The sequence below is a fragment of the Pongo pygmaeus genome, chromosome 10 (assembly GCF_028885625.2).
Source record: "Pongo pygmaeus isolate AG05252 chromosome 10, NHGRI_mPonPyg2-v2.0_pri, whole genome shotgun sequence".
Classification (NCBI taxonomy): domain Eukaryota; kingdom Metazoa; phylum Chordata; class Mammalia; order Primates; family Hominidae; genus Pongo; species Pongo pygmaeus.
The window spans coordinates 99645126-99666463 of NC_072383.2; the positions used below are offsets into that span (position 1 = coordinate 99645126).

Below are 21338 nucleotides of genomic sequence, written 5' to 3' on the forward strand. Positions count from 1 at the left end.
CACTGGCAACTGCTTCTTTGATGATGTGGCTCCAAATTGGGTGACTGGGTATAAACATGGTCATCTTTGGCACCTAAGTTCTCTGTCTTAGTTGTCCACTTAATTTTATATCCCACAAGCAAAACTATAGCTTTGAGATATAAAATAGAAATTTAAAACTTCAAATTGATATTTTTTCAAAAGAAAGAACACTCAGGTTAAGAACTTCTGTTTCTCTTTTAAAGTCCTGATATTATCAACAATTAACTTAGACCAACTTTTAAAAGATTAAATTACCCCAATTAATAATTGGATTGGAACAACTATTGGGTATCTGCCCTAAAGGAAAAGAAGTCACTATGTGAAAAAGACACCTGTACACACATGTTTATCATAGCACGATTCACAATTGCAAAGATATGGAATCAACCTAAGTGCCTATCAACCGATGAGTGGATAAAAAATGTGAGAGAGAGATATATATATACACATATATATGTGTATATATATGTGTGTGTGTATATATATATATATATATATATATATATACACACACACACCATGGAGTACTACTCAGGCATAAAAAAGAATGAAATAATGTCTATTGCAGCAACTTAGATGGAACCAGAGGCTATTATTCTAAGTGACGTAAGTCAGGAATGGAAAAGCAAATACCACATGTTCTCATTTATAAGTGGGAGCTAAGCTATGAGTACACAAAGGCATACAGAGTGGTATAATGGACATTAGAGACTCAGAAGGTGGGGAGGCTGAGGAAGAGGAATGAAAAACTATCTATTGGGCACTATGCGCACTACTCAGGTGACTAGTGCACTGAACTCTCACACTTCACCACTATACAATTCACCCATGTAACCAAAAACTGTACCTCTAAAGCTACTGAAATAAAACGTTTTATAATGTATTGGGACAGAAAAGTTTGTACTTTTTTGTACTTTTTATTTTTCAATACGGTGTTAATTCATTAAAAAATAAAATAGTCTTTTGTGACAAAAGTTCTACATGTTTATACTTTTTGTAATCTACAGACAGCACTTAGGAATAGTCCTTTATGTTGTAAATAGGGTGGAAGTATCTTTTTTAAAGGCGATAAAATTAACTGTATTCAATTTGACATTTATCCCCCCAAAACAGACACTGCAAAGAAACTTATAGGGAGTTTAATCAGCAAGTTGAAAATTCAGATTCACAACCATGTTTTTACATTGAAATGTTCAACTTTCTCAAGCATTTCATAAACAAAAAGCACAAAACTTAAACGTAAAAGCATACAGTGAATTTTCAGTAACTAAATGCTCATGTACTCAATGAACTCTTTGTCTTTATGGAAAAACTCAGAATTTCCTATAAAAATCAACACAGAGTTACTTCCCCCATCTCAACCCTCTCCCTGTTCCTTGTATTTATATCATGGACACTCCATTGAAAAAAAATTCAAAATCTTTACATGTACGTATTTAATATTTCCTTCATCCTAATGTGTGTCAATATTAGAAGCCATGTGGAGACTCTAAACTGTCCTAAGACTTCTTTAAATAATTATTCACAATTCTATGCTCCTTAATAATTTCATAATGCTGTGAAAATACATGGTCATTGTTCTGCATCATAACATTAGATATGCCAGTGGCATTTTCATCATTACCTGTAGATGAGAACATTCAGATAGAATTTTCAGGCCGTTTCCCTAAAGAAACACAACCAGGCTGTGTGACTTCAGGAAAATCAACCTTATTCTCCAGGGCAAGGTTTCTCAAACTCTACACTATGGACATCTTAGGCTGGATAATTTTTTGTTGTGGAGGAGGAGAGCACCCTTGCAGGCCTCAAGAGATATTTACCAGTTTCCCTAAATTCTACCCACTAGATACCAATAGCAGCATCCAAAAATACATTTCCAAATATCCCCTAAGAGGCAAAATTGTCCCCTTTGAGAACCAACGGTCTGGAGAGAAAATGATTGCATAAGCAACTAATTAGATGAATGTGAATTTATGCTGTTTTACATCTTACCTATAAAATTTTCATTTTCTATGGAGTGAATATTACTGACATATATATAGATATGTATATTTTATCTATTATATATATCTATATATATATTTTTTGAGATGGAATCTCGCTCTGTTGCCCAGGCTGGAGTGCAGTGGTGTGATCTCGGCTCACCACAACCTCCACCTCCCAGGTTCAAGTGATTCTCCTGCCTCAGCCTCCCGAGTAGCTGGGACTACAGGAGTGTGCCACCATGCCCAGCTAATTTTTGTATTTTTAGTAGAGACGGGGCTTCACTATGTTGGCCAGGCTGGTCTCAAGCTTCTGACCTTGTGATCCACCCACCTCAGCCTCCCAAATTATACTTTTCTTTAAAGTTTACATTCCCTCTATTGGAATAATCCTGCTGACTCCTAAATATATTTTAATATTTCCATGACACACATTTTTAAGAGAAGGCACTATCTCTACATCATGATATTGCAAATTAACAGCTCTATTTTTTAAAACTGGCAAATGACTTTTGTCTCAAGCTTTGATTCCCAATCATACTGAAATATTAAGTAACACTATTTGAGTTAGTAAAGTGCTATTCTGCCAAAGAGCTCAAACTGATCTTTTCTACTGATATTATTCCTGTGAGGTAGGTAGGAGCTTAGTGCTATGTACCATTGTTAGAGGAGATTAGGGGTCAATTCAAGGGTATACAACTTGTCAACAGCAAAACAGACATTGACAGACAATTTGTATGGCTTTTCCCCCACTGGTGTTTTTGTCATTCAAAATAACTAAGAGTAGCAGATTATGTAATTTAAGTGACAATGGATTAACATTTTACCCTTATTTAGTTTTATCTAAAAATTTAGAAATTAAGATAAATTATTTTGAGCTAATAGTATTACATTGCTTTCTTAAGAATTCTAGCAGGCATTCTCCTGTGTTTATAAAACTAAAATACTGATAGTTCTAAATGTCACAAAAATATACTCTGTCTAAAGGAAAGTGAACAAGAATGGAAACATCATGTTTCTCATTAAGAATACATGGCGTAACTCCCTGGCAATCAGGTAAGACAAAAAAATGACCTGACTTTGATTTCCAAAATTGAAGCATTTTACACACATATGCATTTAGAATTATTAAACAAATAACCATAGCTCAAAACACATTCATGTAAAACAAACATATCTTTCTACTTATTAAAACATTGTAGAAAGACTCCCCAAAATTTGATATTTGCTTACAAATATAGTGATTTAAAAACAACATATGGCCACATAAGAAATACATGAATATATAGTTAATTTATTTGTATTATTTATTTATTTATTTATTTATTTTTTGAGTCAGGGCTCCATCACCCAGGGTGGAGTACAGTAGCGCAATCACAGCTCACTGCAGCCTTGACCTTCTGGCTCGAGCAATCTTCCCGCCTCAGCCTCCTAAGTAGCTGGGACTACAGACACACACCACCGTGCCTGGCTAATTCTTGTATTTTTTTGTAGAGATGGAGTTTTGACACATTGCCCAGGTTTATGTAGTTAATTTAAATGTTATATAAATCTCCCTCTCTCTTTTTTTTTTTTTTCAGAGACAAGATTTCACTCTCTTACCCAGGCTGGAGTGCAGTGGTGTAATCATAGCTCAATGCAGCCTTGAAATCCTGGCCTCAAGCTATCCTCCCACCTCAGCTTCCCTAGTAACTGGGACTACAAGTATGTGGCAACATGCCTAGCTAAGTTTTTTTATTTTTATTTTTTATTTTTGTAGAGATGAGGTCTAACTATGTTCCCAGGCTGGACTTAAACTCCTGGCCTCAAGCGATCTTCCTGCCTCAGCCTCCCAAATGTTGAGATTACAAGCATGAGCCACCATGCCCAGGCTTTTTTTTTTTTTTTTTATTTCTTAACATTGTCAGTTAGCAACCTCTAAATGTACAGGGCATGATTACCTAAATAATACGTATCAGAAAATAAGCATAAAATTATTTAATCATAAAAACATTTGTATGTATCTAAATATTTCTCTTATGTTTCTAAAAAAATTGAGAAGTTTGAAAAAGAACTTTTAAACAGTATCTAATGTGGGAACTGTACAAAAAATAAGTTATTGATGAAATCCTATAACCAAACTCTTAGCTAGGAACATAGCAAAATAAACAGCTAAGCAACTTTGAGACTGCTACTTAAAAATTTTAAAACATGGAACAAAGCATTTTTTTGAGTCCAGACATTTTTTTTAAAAAGTAGTGTTTGCTTATATAACTTAGCTCTTTAACTGGATAAATATACCAAAATTTCAAAATTTCTAGGCATATGTATCTTTAAGTTTAATTGATTGCAAATTAGTTGACATTCAAAAGTTCAACTTAATAGCATTAAGTGTAGTCATCTAACTCCATGGAGTTTGACCATTTTGAAGAATATAATATTCTTGAATCGTCAAGTCCATAAATACCTGCATCAAGTATATGTTAGTACCAAGCTAATGGGAGTTCATAATTTATAGTCTGGGACTTGATAAGCCAGGATTTGGGGGGGCATGATTCACATGAGTGTCCTGAGACATATCCAAGCCCAGGGCAATAAACAGAAAATTATGAAGACAAGCTCAGTTAGAGTGCACAACAAAACCCAAGTTGATAAGTCAGAAACTGGGCATGCAGATGAAAATTACAGTCTAAGAAAGGCAGTATCAGCAGCCAAAGTCCAGAAACTCTAGAAAACAAGCCAAAAGGCACAAGAATTAATGAACAGCACCAAGAAGACTTTGATCATTGGGCCCATGGTCTTTCCCAGAAAGAATACTTATTGATTACCACCTTCCTGATTCAGAATCAGTTTGCAGGCTAGTATATGCCCTGGGCTGATAGGGGGATAAAAAGCAAAGATCTAGACAACACAGACCTGTTACCTCATTGCTCCCTAAGAATGGTGTATGTGGTAGGAGGGAAAGAAGCTCTTTTCAAGATGAATTATGATTTTGGCAAACTTCCAAACTTACGTGCTAGCACCAAGGCATGGAAAATATTTTCAATAATACCCAAATTTAAGAATATACCTTCGACAATCAAATACATGTGCATATGTGTGTATTAGCCTTTCAGCATCTATATAGTTATAATTTTCACAATTACAGCTTCATCGAAATAAAGGAAAGAGAGGGAAATGTCAATGCCAGAATTCTAAACTCCAGAGTAACATCAATTAATGATGTAGTAAATGAAGATAGTCCAGACTTTGTTTTAACAAAAACTTATCCCCCAAACACTCATGATACAACACACACACACACACACAAAGAAAACCTGATCCAATTATCTTAGAAAACATATAAAATTGAAACATCATTTAAGGGCATCTAGTATCAGAGCTGCTTCACAAACGAGTCCCATTGCTCTTGCCACTCTGATCTGAGAAGTTCAATTCAATGTGGTTGAAAGCAGGATTATCAGTTCCACCATCTTCCACTAGATGCGATTTATAGCTTAAAACATGCTTCTTCTAAAAGAAAATGTTAACATGGTGATTAGAGGAACAAAAAGAAGCTCTTCATTCATGTAATTCTAAATAATTGTTTCTACTATTTTTATTTCTCTACATCAGCTTTCTAATCTACTGAGGGAGAGAAATAAACAACAGGTATACTTCCTCAGAGGATAGAGAGATATTCAACAGATACAGGTTATCAGAAGATAGATACAAAATAGCCCATCAGACAATAGATACACAACAGATTTACATTATCAGAAGACAGACAGATATATAGAGAGATATAACAGATATAGGTTATCAGAGGATAGACAGATATAGAGAGATATACAACAGATACAGATTATCAGAGAATAGACAGATATATAGAGAGATACAATAGATATAGGTTATCAGAGGATAGAGAGAGATAGAGAGATATACAACAGGTGTAGCTCATCAGAGAATAGAGGGATATACAACAGGTATAGCTCATCAGAGAATAGAGGGATATACAACAGATATAGGTTATCAGAGGATAGAGAGAGATAGAGAAATATACAACAGGTGTAGCTCATCAGAGAATAGAGGGATATACAACAGATAACAGGTTATCAGAGGATAGAGAGATATACAGCAGATACAGATCATCAAAGGAAAGAGGGTATACAACAGATATAGCTCATCAGAGGATAGACAGATAAACAACAGGTATAGTGTATCAGAGGATATGGAGCTATAAAACAGATATAGATCATCATAGGATAGAGAGCTATCCAACTATGTAGATCATCAGATTATATAGGGTCTATACCTTCCTTGTCCATCACTTTTCAAGAAAGAGGCTGAGAACTAATTAGTGTTCTCTCCAGGTAATAAAGCCCAGTTTCCTAACTCAAGGTAAATGAAAGCCAACTCACTTTCTTAAAAATATCAAAATTGGATAAAAAATCCTCTTTGGTTAGTATATATCTGGGGTCTAAGTTCTGTTTTCTTCCTCCTGGAAAAAAAAAATGTACATGACTTACGTTGTTAAAAAGGACACCAGTAACTACACAGAGACATTCCATTATAGAGGCATTTAACTTGTTCACGTTCAACTCCATACATTCAAAAAACACAAAGAGAAAGGGAAACTTAAAAGCACTGATCACTTAGCCCACAATTCCCCTTTCCTTAGTTAGCCCCGGGTCTTGAAAGCCTCCCACTATAATAAATATGAGTCTTTTATATATATATGTATCATATATATGTGTGTGAGATAGAGCTTAAACGCAAGCCAACTGTTTCATCTGGTACTCAACTAGAGAAACAGTCATCTGGCCCAATGCTGGTAGGAAAACTGGTTTAAAAGCACCCTCCATGCCATCAGTAAAATATCAAACCATCTGCCCCTGCTTCAGACAGTGGAGCTGCTTTTCCCCACTTTGTTGGCTACAAATATACATGTCTATGAAGAAATGCAGGCAATTCGGAACTGCTGAATAAATTATTTAAATGAAAATTAGTATGCTGACTGACATTTGATCCAAATCCTCTTCCCTAAGGTTTTCTTTACAAAAAAAAAAAAAATAATTCTATTTTGCTTTGGTATTTTTTGTGGATCAAAGAGGATGCTTTTAAAAATTGTGTATCTCAAAGAGTGGTCCTCAAACTACCCTTCCCCAAATCATTCAAGGAATGTACTTGAAATGCAGATTCCCAGACTCTAGCCTGGACTGACCAAATTAGGACCTCTGCAGGTAGGATCCCTGAAGCCTGATTTTTATAAAATTTCCAAGAGGATCCTTATGCCCTCTAAAGTTTAAGAACCACTACTTTAGTACAAATACTAGACTTTTAATTATGGGAACCTCTGCTGTTCTGGAGATAGAATCAATTTTAAATGAATTCGTTCAATGTTATTGAGTACCTACTGTGTGCTGGAGATGCTGCTAGGTGCTAGAGAAACAGAGAAACAAAACAATCTCTGCGCCCACAGTTTGTGATCTACTTAGGAAACTATTTGCCCCCCTTTTCCTGATGAAAACATAGCCTTCTGCATAGTAAAAATCAGGGGAGTGCTGAAACGCCAACCAAGTCTGTAAGGCCTGATCTCTTATGGGAGTTTTAGTATACTACAATAGATTTTAAAATCTGTTTCCCAGGGAACATCAAAATGGTGTGCTTCTCGATAGTTTTCAAGGTACTCACTGCTTCTGTGAAGTAGGAATAAGTTATTTGTGAAGTTAATGAAGTTAAAGTGTTTTCTATTACTGGATCCCAGTCACTGAGGTAGAGCGTTACTTCTTGAATCAAAAGATATAGCTGTATATGGTTTTTCAGAATCAAAGCATTTAAAATAAAAAAAGGAATACTCAAAGGAGCTACTCTGATACGCCACTTTCTTTTAAAAAATGAGCTAAATAAGGACCAAAGGGCAAATAGTATAGGGAGACTGGTTAGGTGTATTCCAGATCTGAACAACTGAATAACTGCTGGGAAAAGATGAAAATCTGTCTTAAGACTGGGCATGGTGGCTCACGCCTGTAATCCCAACAATTTGGGAGACCAAGGTGGGCAGATCACCTGAGGTCAGGAGTTTGAGACCAGCCTGGCCAATATGGTGAAACCCCATCTCTATTAAAAATACAAAAATTAGCCGGGCATGGTGGTGCGCGCCTGTAGTCCCAGCTACTCAGGAAGCTGAGGCAGAAGAATCCCTTGAACGCAGGAGGCAGAGGTTGCAGTGAGCCGAGATTGCACCACTGTACTCCAGCTTGGGCAAAAGAGCGAGATTCCATCTCAACAACAACAGCAACAAAAATCTGTCTGAAAATATATCAAACTGGACCAAAAAAATAAATAAACCTACTGTACTGGGAATTTTGTTTTTGAGAAAGAGCACAGTCCTTTTGGAAAAGAAAGAATATTTTCCAACAACTGTTTGAGAAATAATGAATAGCAACAAATTTTATAATTATAAATACAAGTGTTACAGAAGTTTGAGAGATGGTGCTATCTCAGTGCCAAAAAACAGAAAATGATAGCAGGATTCCATAAAGTGGCACAGTGCTGGCAGCTTTGTAGCATGGAGCAAACAAAGACATCAGACATCCTTGAACACAGTGTATGATTTCTGACTAGTTGTAACACATGTTGAAGGAGGCAGTGCACCCTTCCCCTGGCGTGGCTGCTATGGATGCATACTTGTGAGGGGATGTAGGGAGTCAAGGAGCCCAGCATGTTTCACCAACTCCGCACTACCCCGGCCCCAGCACTGTGATCTCTCACCTGGGTTACTGCAATAGCCTCTTCCCTGCCCTCGTTCCCCTACAGACTATTCTCAAAATTGGATCAGAGCACTCCTTTGAGAATTATTGGAAAAGTAAGTGAAAAAATATCTCTCATAGTAGACCTAAAAGACACAGAGAGGAAAAACAGAGAGAAAACGAGAAAATTAGAGGAACTGTCCATGATTCTGATTCAAATGTTTGACTAATAGGAGTTCCCAGAGAGAGAACACAGAAAATTATTAAAAATAGAAATAAAAAGGAAGAAAAGAAAACAAAAAAGAAAACATCCAGAACTGGAGGACATGGATCTTCAGATTGAATGGGCCCTACTGAAGGCCTAGGCCAAGGCAGTCATTGTGAAAATGGGACACATGCAAAGTGTCAGCTGGTAGCAGAGCACTGTCACAACAGCAACATAGCAAGCTAGAAAAAAATTCAGACATCCTCTCAGAAAACAGAAAAGTTCTTTTCAACCCTAGGAATTTCTACTCAAACATCAATCAAGCATAAGATAGATTAAATAATTTTTTTTTCAGACACACAAAGTTTCCAAAACCTCTTCTTTTGTCTACTCATTCTTGAGAATATGCTATAGGATGTGTTTCATTCAATTAAGGGAGTAAATGAGAATGAGAAGTAATGAATACAGGCAGTAGAAAACCCAACACAGGAACAGGGGCTAAGAGAATTCATAGAATGAGGACAAAATGGAGTCCCAAGATAACCGTTCTATAGCAATCCCAGAGAACAATTTATATACTATGTGTATCAATTTGATTTTTTAAAAATGAACACACTTTTTAAAAAAATGATAAACATCTGAAAAAAAGCCTGCACACTATGTTTAGATATAACCTGTGTATGCTTCTTTACAGTTCACAAAGAATGAATACTGGACCGTGTAAAGATCATAGCATATTGGGTTATTGTAAAAATATGTGTAAAATCCCTAACATCGTAGTAGTTATGAAGTTCTTTTCAAGCATCTTATTTTTGTCTTACAGCAACTTGTGAGATGGGCAGGTTGATTATTATTGTCCTCATTTTACACATAAGAAAGCTGAGGCTCAGTGCAGTTATGTGACTTGCCCAAGTTCATGCAGCCCCTAAAGGGCAGAACCAAGATTCAAATAGAAATGAGTCTTCTGCTTTCAAGTCTAGGCCTTCAGATTTCCCATGAGTAAAACAGAAGAAATAATTAAACTAGTTGTCAATAGGATCATAGTAAAATAACATAAATAGTTATAAAACAGATACAGTAAAAACTGATATAGAGGTAAATACAACAATACTAATGTTTAGATAGTTACCTGTTGATAAACTGACAAGTATCCCCACTAATAATGTTACCAAAGTTCCAACAGCGCTGAAGTACAGATATGATAAAGAATACCAGTTATCCATCAGTGGAGTCCTAAGAGAGCAAAAACACAACGGTAAGATTTCATGTAATGCCACTAGCAACTACCAGTATATACCAGTGATTCTCATGGCAAGGTCAAAATATAACACTTGATAATGTTTTTAATGTCATAACCTGCTGTCCTAATTTTATCTTATCAGATCAGGAATTGAAAGTAAAACTTCACCTTGACTATATACTAAAATACTTGAAGGTCATGTTTATTCATTCAATTCTGCATGATGTCCCAGGCACTGCTCTTGTGATTGGACAGTCAGCCATAAATAAGGTAGATAAACCATTTGACCCAGCAATCCCATTACTGGTTATATATCCAAAGGAAAATAAATTGTTCTACCAAAAAGACACACGCACTTATATGTTCATCGCAGCACTATTCACAATAGCAAAGACATGTAATCGACCTAGGTGCCCATCAATGGTGGACTGGATAAAGAAAATGTGGTACATATACACCATGGAATACCATGCGGCCATAAAAAAAGAACAAAATCATGTCCTTTACAGCAACATGGATGTGGCTGGAGGCCATTATCCAAGCAAATTAATGCAGGCACAGAAAACCAAATACCACATGTTCCCACTTATAAGTAGGAGCTAAACATTGGGTACTTATGGACACAAAGAAGGAAACAATAGACACTGGGGACTACTAGAGGGTGAAGAGAGACAGGCAAGAGTTTACCCAAGTAAGAAACCTGCACAGGTATCTAAAATAAAAGTTGAAATTATTTTTTAAAAATAAAGTAGATAAGATTCCTGCTCACATAAAGTTTATACTCTAATGGAGAGATAAATACAATAAACAAATTAATAAATAAAACAATTTCACTAGTAGCACTGTAAGGAAAGTAAAACAAGATGATGTGCTATTAACAGGGTGAAGAGGGAGGAACTACACTACGAGTGGTCAGAGAAAACCTTTGGGAATAAATGACATTGGAACTGAGATCTGAGAAACAAAATATTCTTGAGGAAAACATCTCAGAGACTAAACACCAGCTGACTGAGGCACAGTGAGCAAGACAGTGATTACAAGATGAAAGATAGGCAGGGGGCTTTTTGTGGGACTGGGCATGAGTTGGAATTTTACTCTACAGAAAATGGCACTCATTGCAATGTTTTAAGTGAAAGAGTAACATGAACATTCTATGATCATTTCTACAATGATTGCTCTAGGATTCCACTTTCAGTTTTGATAGCTGCTTGATTTAGACCAATCATTCTGCTGAGAACAATATATAAAACCTGGGGCATGGGGAGGGAAGCAGGTTTTTGAAGATATCAGAGAGATCAAGACAATGAGAACTTGGCTGGGGCGGTGGCTCACGCCTATAATCCCAGCACTTTGGGAGACCAAGGCAGGTGGATAACCTGAGGTCAGGAGTTCAAGACCAGCCTGGCCAACCTGGTGAAACCCCATCTCTACTAAAAATACAAAAATTGGCCAGGTATGGTGGCACATGCCTGTAATCCCAGCTACTTGGGAGGCTGAGGCACAAAAATCACTTGAACCCAGAGGTGGAGGTTGCATTGAGCTCGAGCCTGGGCAACAGAGCGAGACTCCATCTCAAACAAACAAACAAACAAAAAAAACAATGAGAACTTGAGGTGACAAGAACCCAGAAAGAAGGGGAACACATTGAGGTGAGCTAATGAAATTAAGAGAGTGTGATATTGAGCCAAAGACGGACAAAATAGAACAGAGTAGAGAATTGAGAAATAGACCCACAGAAAAATAGTTACTTGGTTAACATCGTTTTCATTGCCAGTGCATTCAATGGGGCAAAAGGGGAGTCTTTTCAATAAATAGTGTTTGGTTAACTGAGTATCCACATGGGGAAAAATAATCTTGATCACACCACCCACAGAAATCAGTTCCAAAGTGGATTACACTTCCCCAATGGAAATGGTTAACAATAAAGCTTTTAAATAAAAAATTAGTGGAATATCTTTATGATTGCAGGGTAGACAAGGATTTCTTAAACAAGACACATAAAGGGCTAACCATACAGGAAAAAACTGAGAAACAGAAATAAATTAAAATTAAGAAATTTTGACTGACAAAAAAAGTATCATTAAAAGAGTAAAAAGGCAACCCATAGAATGGGAGAAAAATATTTTCAAAACATATCTCATATCTAGAATATGTCATGAACTCCTATGTAAGTAAGAAAAAGACACAGAATCCATTTCAAATGGACTAAAGACTTCAATAACTAAGTCGCAAAAGTAAATATCCAAATGGCCAACAAACAAATGAAAATGTATTTGACTTCATTAATCATAAGGGAAATACAAATTAAAACCACAGCAAGCTACCAATGTAACCATCAAATATTGTAAACTTGAAAAAATCAAAACTGAATCTAGGCAATTGAAACAATTTGTATCCAGGCAACCAAAGCATCACACATTCAACCTTCAGCTGGGTGGCTCACAACCCTTGTGCTCCAGCCATATGGAACTAGGATGATTTCCTAAGATGCTCTGATTCTTCAGTCCTTCATGCTTTTGCACCTGTCATTTCTTCATTCTGCGACACATACTCCTCCTTCCGTGTGTCCCTGTGCTCAATCCTGCCACCTGACTAACTCCAGCCCATGCAATTCTCCTCTAAGAAGGTTTCCTTGACTCCAATCAGGCAGATTTCCTCCTTCTGGCTCCCATGATACCCTGTGAATATTACTTACCACAATGCATGTTTTAATTTATTTTCTTGTCCAATTTCCCTTCTGGTCATTTTCTGTGAGAAGAATGACTTTCCAGATCTTCCCCTTCATCTAGCCAAACCTATGCATTCTTGAAATAGTAGCACATCTCTGAAGTCTTCATGCTAACTTACACTCCAACTTTGTACTCACTCTTTTAACAAAAATGTATCAAGTATTTATTATTTACTATGCCCTCGTTTTTATACTTAGCATGCTTACTGAGTTTATTGTTTTGTGTATATTTGCACATTCCCTCCAGCTAGATTAGAATTTTCTGGAGGGCAGGAAACAGTGTCTAGGAGAGGAAGATTTTCTTCCATGGATACTAAATAAATGGCCAGCACAGTGCTGGGTACATAGTCCACGCTCAAAAATTCTTGTTTATTAGCTGAAATATTTGATAAGTAAACTAACATATAAAACTAATTATTATGGTACCAGGCATAGAATAAACTTCAGCTAATTTATTTGTTTCAGGAATCCAAATAACCATTTTGCCTTAGACTTTTAAGGGCAAATATTTACATAATTAGGAAAATGCTAAGCAAAATCATAAAACAAGAAGAACATCCTGTGTCTTCTCACTTAACCTTCAATTAATCTTTTCACCCTTTCTGACTCTGATGACTCTCCCAGCCCCCTCCCATTAGTGCTTTCATGCCTGTCCAGACTGCTTTCCACATATCCTTGCCCCTCTCTCCACAGCACCTCACCTAGTAAAACTTCCCTCAAATATGCCTCAGGCTCTGGAACTACCTTTGCACTCTACCATATACAGCTTACCTGCCTGGAACGCCCCCTGGAAGTCCTACTGGCTAGCTTTCTCATAGCTGAATTCTCTCCAGAACACAAATTGCTAATAATGGCTATATGTATGATCACGTTCCTTCTCCCAGGAGTGTGTCCATTTTAAGAGGGGTATGCCATGTCTTGACCCCAAAGGTATGACTATAATGATGTCATTCCAGATAAGCTGGCACTGGGGCAATACTCTAGGGGCAATGGCATCATCTTTGCATTCCTTGAACATATTCACAGGGTTTGCGCTTTAAAGCTGGACATTTATATATCCACTAAAGAAAGTCTTGCCCTCACATTCACTATACAATAAAGCATGCCTCTACCATCTATTTCAGTATGTTAAATCAGACAACTTCAGCATCTAGAGGCTCCAAAGTGTACTGCATGACTGAAATCTGTAGCATGAAGATCACAGCTGCAATCACTGCTAATGCTTTAAAGATTTGGAATCTTCAACTGAACAAATGGCAGTTATTTAACATGTTTAAATAATTGTAGCTTTTGGTCAGTAAAATCTATCTTTCAAAGACTATATAAGCAATATTTATTTTATAATTGTGCTTTCCATTTTAAAAGTTTTTCCAAGACAAAGATAATTCTTCATGCAGCTAAGAGCTGGTATTTAGGAGAGTTTACACATAATAGAATTTTCTCATTAATATTTAAGTTTTCTTAGATCTGTAGACAAGGCATAAATTTCTAGAGAAATTATGAAAATACGACATTTTTTGTTACTGCTGCAGAAAACATTATAGCTAACCACATGGGTTTTACTCATTTCAGAATTAGGCAAAATCACAGTGTTGTAAGCAAGACAAAAAGCAGGTGGGGTTCTCTACTTGTTACGTAAATTTTTTAAAGTATAATGTAATAAAACTTAATTCAATACCTTTGAACATTGTATATTTGAAAAACACTAGTAGTAAATGGCATTTCTGTGGTTGTCATCAAATTTGTCTCATTATAGGTGCTGTTACAGCCTTGGATATCAAGGTGCAATGGCAATGTTCTCTCAGGAAGTGGAGGATATATTTGAGCTCCAATTCCAACCCATAGAGAAATGGCAAATCCAGCCATCAGACCAACAAGTGCTCCCTGTAAAACAAGAATGCTTTTAAAAGAAAAATAATACAATTTGCTTTGATGTCAAAATTAGTATTAGAAAGCCAAGTTCAACATGGCACAAAATTATAAAACCCACAAGGGCAGAAACATTCAACGCTCTCTCCTCCCAAGATAGTGCTCAGCCCATAAAAATCTATTGAATAAATGAACAAGTGAATAAATGAATGAAAGGTAGTGAGGCAGGGAGGGAAAAAGGAGTGAGAAAGGCCACTTTGAAGGAAGGTAGATAATCTGCTGGTGAAAAACCTGGACATCGTTTAAAAAAAAAAAGATAATGTTTATGTCAGGAAGAATAGTATGTTATTCTCCCGTTACCGCCCCCAGAAAAGGACATGTTAGCTTAGTCAGCTACAGCTCTTCTGGAAGAAATACATGCTAGCAACAAATGCCAAATATCAAAAGTTGATTTTCAAATACATTTTTCTGATACTTAACAAACCAATGCATTTCATCATGCAAAGAGTCTAATCCAAGCTTCAACATTCTGAGGTGGACACAAACAAATCTCTTTCATTGTGATTAATTCCTACAAAAGTAGCTTTTCACATAACATTTCATTGAGGATAATAAATAATAACCACAATAGTCCTTATTAATATCTGCCTTACCAATTCCTAATGTCTTATAAGGAAAATAGAATTCCAAATGTGAAGTCAGAGTTCTATGGCTGTTCTGTATCTGAAGCAACTGTGCATACATTATCAGTTTTTCCTGAACTACATCTTACAGCCAGACTGAACCAGTGGACTTTCTTCTGGGTTTCAGAGAAATAATTTCTAGCTCATTTATTCCAAACAAAAGTTAGCACTTCTAAGCACAGATATGTCTAGGTAGAAGGACAGAGATATTACCTCTTTCAGGAAAATATTCCCAATTATGATCACCCCTTTGGGGCTAAATCATGTTGTGGGAGCTATAGCTTTAAATGTCAGGAGTAGAAAATTCCTGGCCAAGGTGGTAAGATTGTGTTGCTTCTCTTTGCTGTGCTATGGCTATTCACAGAAATCCTAAGTTTTACTGCTCTTAAATCTCTCATCTCTGAGCCTATTGATCTCTTTTAAATCCTAGCGATTAATTTTTGAGAAGGATAAGTAAGTAAGTGCAGAAAAATGTTGCTCCTTTAGTTATATTATGAATATTTAAAATTGCCCTATATGGTTCTGGAAGTTTCCATTGAGCTTCACACATTTAGGGTCCCCATACATAGTACTTCCTTGTACACTCCACCAAAGTCAACAGAAATAATTTAAGTCATCAAGACAAGTAGCTAATGACAAATCTCAAAGGAACCAGCTGAGAAAAAAGTGTAGAGCTACTAGTATAGTTCAAAAAGTAATCCTCAACCATATTCATTCTTTGTACTTACAATTGAGTTGGCAAAGGGAACCAAAATGCCCAAAGTGAACAGGCCCATAAGTGGTCCACCAACCATACCAAATACGCTGAGTGCTGCCTACAAAAATAATACGTCAGCAGTTAGCAATCTCAAATTGAAACTGAAATATTTCAAAGTCATTTCATCAGGATAATGATTTAAAGTATTCAGCCTCCTTCTGAAAATCATAGTTTTAGTCATGATAGCCTTGTCACTGGAAAAGAAGTCATTAGAACTTACAAGTTTCTGCATCTCAGACTCAACTATCCATCTGTTTCTTCAGGTAGCCTCAAAAAAAGCCACATAACACAAAGAAGATAGAGAGGCCTGAGACAATGGTAGCGCCTATGTGAATGTATAAATCATGAATGATACCTCTCCTCTTAGCATTGCTCTTGCAGGTGTTTATAAATCACAGCACTCCTTTGTGCTTTGATCATCTCAAAATCCTCTTATAACTGTGGACAAGTACTGCTATGTGACCAGAGAGGAGGATGAAACCCATTTGCCATTCCTGATTTGGTTCCCTAAGGATGAAACTAGAATGAGAAATATGATTTTAAAAAGACTGATCAAGTCATGTAGAAATAGATTTAAAATCTAATTAGATAACTGCAACCTTTGCTTTGATGTAGAGATACCAAATCCATGATAGTGAAAAAGATTTACAGTGCAAACATCGCATGAGGCAAAGCAACTAAATGAAGCTTCCAAGAGATATATGTTCCCAATAATCAAATGCCCAGTTCTTAAGAATGGACAGAACTATAAAAGAAGAGCAGGGAATCACTGGTTTGTCCAGAAAGTAAAGGGGTTTAATAGAGCAGAATGAATGAATCAAAGAGAAAATACCAAGTCAGGGAAATATTAGAGGAAATAGTGCTTCTTGTTGTTGTTGTTGTTGTTTTAAATAGGCCTACTTCATGGAAGAAGAAAAGGATGTGGTACTGAGTAAAGAGGAGAACTAGTGTTTAAAAGGATGCAGACTCAAGGATGTGATCCTGAGTCAGTTTACACAGAGTCCAGTCAGAAGGGAGATAGACCTCACTGCAAGACGTCATATGACCCACAAAGCAAGTTACGACTGTGTGGTCTGTGAGCAGTTTTGGAGACATTACAAAGACACTCAAAAAAGATTTACAAGAGGAAATAAGACCTTGGCTAGAGATGAAGCAAGGATGAACTGGCTTGGAGTTATGATGACTTTGCTAGAATATGTCATTGTATATAATCAGGCCATAGCTGATATATGGAAAAAGGGGAATCAACCACAATAAGAGCTCCAGGCACTAATGCAGACTATGAAGAAGGCAAATTCTGTATGACTGGCTGTGGTTTAGGAGTGCTGGGCAGGCTTGGAGCTTCTGGATCTAATTCATTCATTCATATAATCAGGGATGAGATCAAACTATTTTAACAACTGGTATGTCCTAAACAACAACCAACCAGAATGGCCCCAAGCCTTAGGACTGAAGAAAGATCCTGGAGGACCCCTGCTTTGCCAATATTAGCCTTTAAGTTTCTAGGTCAAAGGGAGGTCCAGGATCCCAGAGGAGCAGCCCAAGTGGCCAGGGAAATTTCAAGGAGCACTTGGGGTGATCAGATAATAGGATATTTATGAGCCTAACTACATTATCAGTTAACATTCAAGCTAAAGTTGTTAATGTCTTGCTTTGTCCTGGGCACTGCAGTAGGCACCAGATATTTGATACAGGGTTGAACAATGATGTCATCTTCCCCACCTTCATGAATTACAGGCTATTCAGTAAAACAGACATTAAATAAATAACTGTAATACAGTTTGATAATGGAGATGATCAAGAAAGTACAAGGTGCTCTAGAAACATTTAACAGAAGGGAATGCAAATGTATCCAGGTAATAGGAAAAGTCTCTTTAAATAAGTAATGTGTTAAAATGAAAACTGAAGAATAACTAAGGCTTAGGCAGTGGACGAAGTAGAGAGGAAGGTGTTGCAGGCTGAGGGAGAAGTCTATGCCAAGGCCTGCATGCTGAAGACAGTGAGGTGCCCGCAGGGTTCAGGAAGAAGACACTGTTCTAAAGATTGGTCTGTCCTCTCCAGGCCCACAGCTCCACAGGAACAGCAGGGAGCTTTCCAACACAAAAATGCTCTCTAATCAGAAGAGCAAACGCCACAGGAGGTGAAAGACCCTTCAGGTAAATAAACAATTTTTTTTAATGAAGTATTTCTACTTCTGAGAAGATAAACATATGTTTCTCTATTCTTCCTGCTAATAAAATTTAAAATCCTGATATTCCATATAAAATAAACATAAGAAGACTCTGAAAGGTGCAAAGAAGGCAGCCTGCTAGGGACCCTGGACCTGAAGAGTGGTACAGGGTGAGTTCCCTAAGTTTTGTTTTTGCTTCCTGTATCCCAGCCTGAGAATTGAAGAAGCAAGCCAGCCTGGAAATGGCAACAGACACAAGCAAAAAAAATAAAATAAGATAAAAAGCCCTCACAAAGTCCTGTTCTCTCTCTAGGCACAGGGCCAGGAAAGGAGCAGCCTAGGAAGACAGAAAACTCTTAGACCCCCAACTGCTCCATTCCATCCGAACACCACAGAATAATCTGTTCACCCCACCCACACCCATGCCAGGCTAGATTCCATCCCCCCAGCCTGTCACCAGGCACCCTTTGCCTCCCTGCTGGCAATGCCATGAGAGGCCTAGTGGAGAATCAGGACTTTCACCATGGCCCAGCAGTACAAAGCCACCTACTCCATGATGTCAGTGAATTCCACCCTGTGGTGCTCCGGTGTTTCGGGTGGTCCTAGTTAACCAGTTTGCCAGGGAAGCCTCTCCCCTTGAGTTGGCTTTGCATCATCGTTGAGTCTTGTACACCGTCTGATGCTCATGCATTTTATTCTGGCAGTGCTCTTACCAGAAGGATAGCAGGAGCAGGATGGTGTCATGGGCCAGATTTAGTCACGGGTCAGATGACTGACAGATCAGGAGGGTTTTCATCTAGAGACCATTCTCAGAGTTTAGGGGATCCTTCCTCCTTTCTTATACCTGTATTCAATCCAGGTTAGTTACTAGGTGTTTTGTTCAGAAAGAGAGATTAAACTATGCTTGTAAGGGTAAGCTTTGTTCCAAGGTTTGTGAAAATTGCATCGTGCTGAGGTGACCTGGTCTCCTGGAAATCTGGTTGGAAATCCCCAGCCAGGTTGCTTCATACTGCTAAGTTTGACAGATAGGACTGACCCTCTGAGTTGCTTGAGTGGCCTTATGCCTGTCATTAATCTTATAGCCACAATATATCTCATTGTATACCACACTCCACCCCTGACCCTGACGGGGTCAATAATTGAGAGGCAGCCCGAGCTTGAAAGTGCGCTCCATGGTCAGTCAAATCTTGAGAAACGGATCTTCTGTAGGACGGTGAGTAGGAGTCGGTGGCGCCCTTGGAACAATCTGGAATTGAACTGTATCATCACAGAGAGGATAGAGTAGATCTAGTGTCCAGCTGAGCAGTCAGGGGAGATCATGAGAATGGGGTTCAGCTGTGGCTTTGGGGCAGACTCACCAATGATGAGGGAAGAGTGGAGGACAGGTAGTGACCAAGTCTGGAAGGGAAGCAATGGTTGTGTGGCAGGCCAGCAAAGGCGTGCCCAGCAGGCTGGAAGGTTGGCTGCTCAGTGGGTGACCAAAATGTGGTGGAGGCTGTCAGTGACCTCAGTGCCGAGTAATCGGTGAATAGGTCTGGAGAAGCCACAGTTGGATGTGGAAAGTCAGGCCACCCAGAGTAGCAGCAAAAGAACACGGGCACACTGGGGCTTGGAAACACGATTACATAAGCAGGTAAAAGGAGTTGAAGGGACTCAGTGGTAGCAGGCTTGGAGTTGCTTAATTACAGAGCAATGACAGGTGAAAATGGAACAGAAGGATAACGAGGACACAGAACTAAGCAATTAGGTCTGGGGACACTGTGTGTGCTGAGGTGCTGTCAAAGATCCAAAATCGTGATCTTGAACATGGCCCAATGAAGCCAAAGTTCAAGGTGTTGTCCATTCCAGATGGCTATCAGGCACAACTGGGGCACCAAGTGTCTCTAGGAGGCACTGGCTGCAGAAACAGTGGTGGCCCAAGAGACCCCTAGGCAATTATACCAGTAAAGGTCTTGCCAGGGAGGGATACAGGTAGAGTGGGTGGGACAGTCTTTGGGTATCCTGGACACAGGGCAGGAATGTTAGCAGTGAAGGCATCTTCCTGAAGGTGGAAGCTGATGCTCAGCCATCCAGATGGGTGGTGGGTCAGTGGGTGGGATGATTGGGCGACATTGGTATTAAGGAGGTTTGCAGGAATTCATGAGGGTTGCCTGATGGGAGCCAATTTGGAAGTACCCTTCAGCGTAACTGCCAGTAGAGGTCACTCTGCCCTTGTGAACAGCTGGACTGGGCCTCATCCCATGGGTGATGGGTGTGAGAAGGCCAGGGAGAGCAGAGCCCAGTGTGAGACCTCTGGCTGCAAGGTCCTGGGTGGTGGGTAGGGAGCGAGGTGTTGTTGCGAACACTGTTGGATGGTTCTGTCTGAAAGGTGCAAAGAAGGCAGCCCACTAGGGACCCTGGACCTGAAGAGTGGTACAGGGTGAGTTCCCTAAGTTTTCTTAGGGATTCTTAGTTATTCTTCAGCATTTTCCAGGGTGGTGAGGACCTACAGAGCTCAATTAACTTCAGGGACTGTGGCCATCAGGGCTAGGAGAGTTGGTTTGGCTTATGATGGGTTCTCCTTAAAAACATTTGTAAGCCATCTGGGTGCAAAGTGGCCTGTTCCAAGGTCTCCTAGTTGTGCCCCTGTCCCATGGGAGTGGCAGCTGTGCAAACTCACTGGAGCATGCCTAAGTGCCACAGTAGCTCCCCTTCTTCCTCAGTGTACACCAGCCACCTTCAGCCCTTGATGAAAAGAGGCTCATGCTGGGGGTGCTATTTGTCAGGCCTGAATAGCCACTGCAGCGGACTGCAGGGACAGTTATGTCTACCTGCTCCACTCTGTACCTGGATAAGCTCAACAGGGTCTTGAAATAAGGAAATGATCTTATTATCTTTAAAGATAGCTGTGGGCTATTGTATTTGTATTTCTCAGCCTATGAGTTGCAAAGCACTTCCTGTCAGGTACACACAGCACAGCCAGGTGGTGCCTTT

The 21338-nt window shown here is 38.5% G+C and overlaps 1 protein-coding gene across 1 annotated transcript in view; it reads right to left on the reverse strand.

Annotated features, from left to right (window-relative positions):
* Positions 1 to 3362: 3362 nt before the first annotated feature.
* The window catches only part of SLC5A8 (solute carrier family 5 member 8), a 55238-nt gene continuing 37262 nt past the window's right edge, over positions 3363 to 21338 (reverse strand). The window contains exons 11-15 of the mRNA XM_054443403.1: positions 16167 to 16253; positions 14565 to 14770; positions 10048 to 10151; positions 6383 to 6462; positions 3363 to 5495 (exon numbers count right to left, since the gene is read on the reverse strand). Of these exons, the coding sequence (XP_054299378.1) occupies positions 5370 to 5495; positions 6383 to 6462; positions 10048 to 10151; positions 14565 to 14770; positions 16167 to 16253 (603 nt within the window). The 3' untranslated portion in view covers positions 3363 to 5369. The remainder of the gene's footprint in view (positions 5496 to 6382; positions 6463 to 10047; positions 10152 to 14564; positions 14771 to 16166; positions 16254 to 21338) is intronic.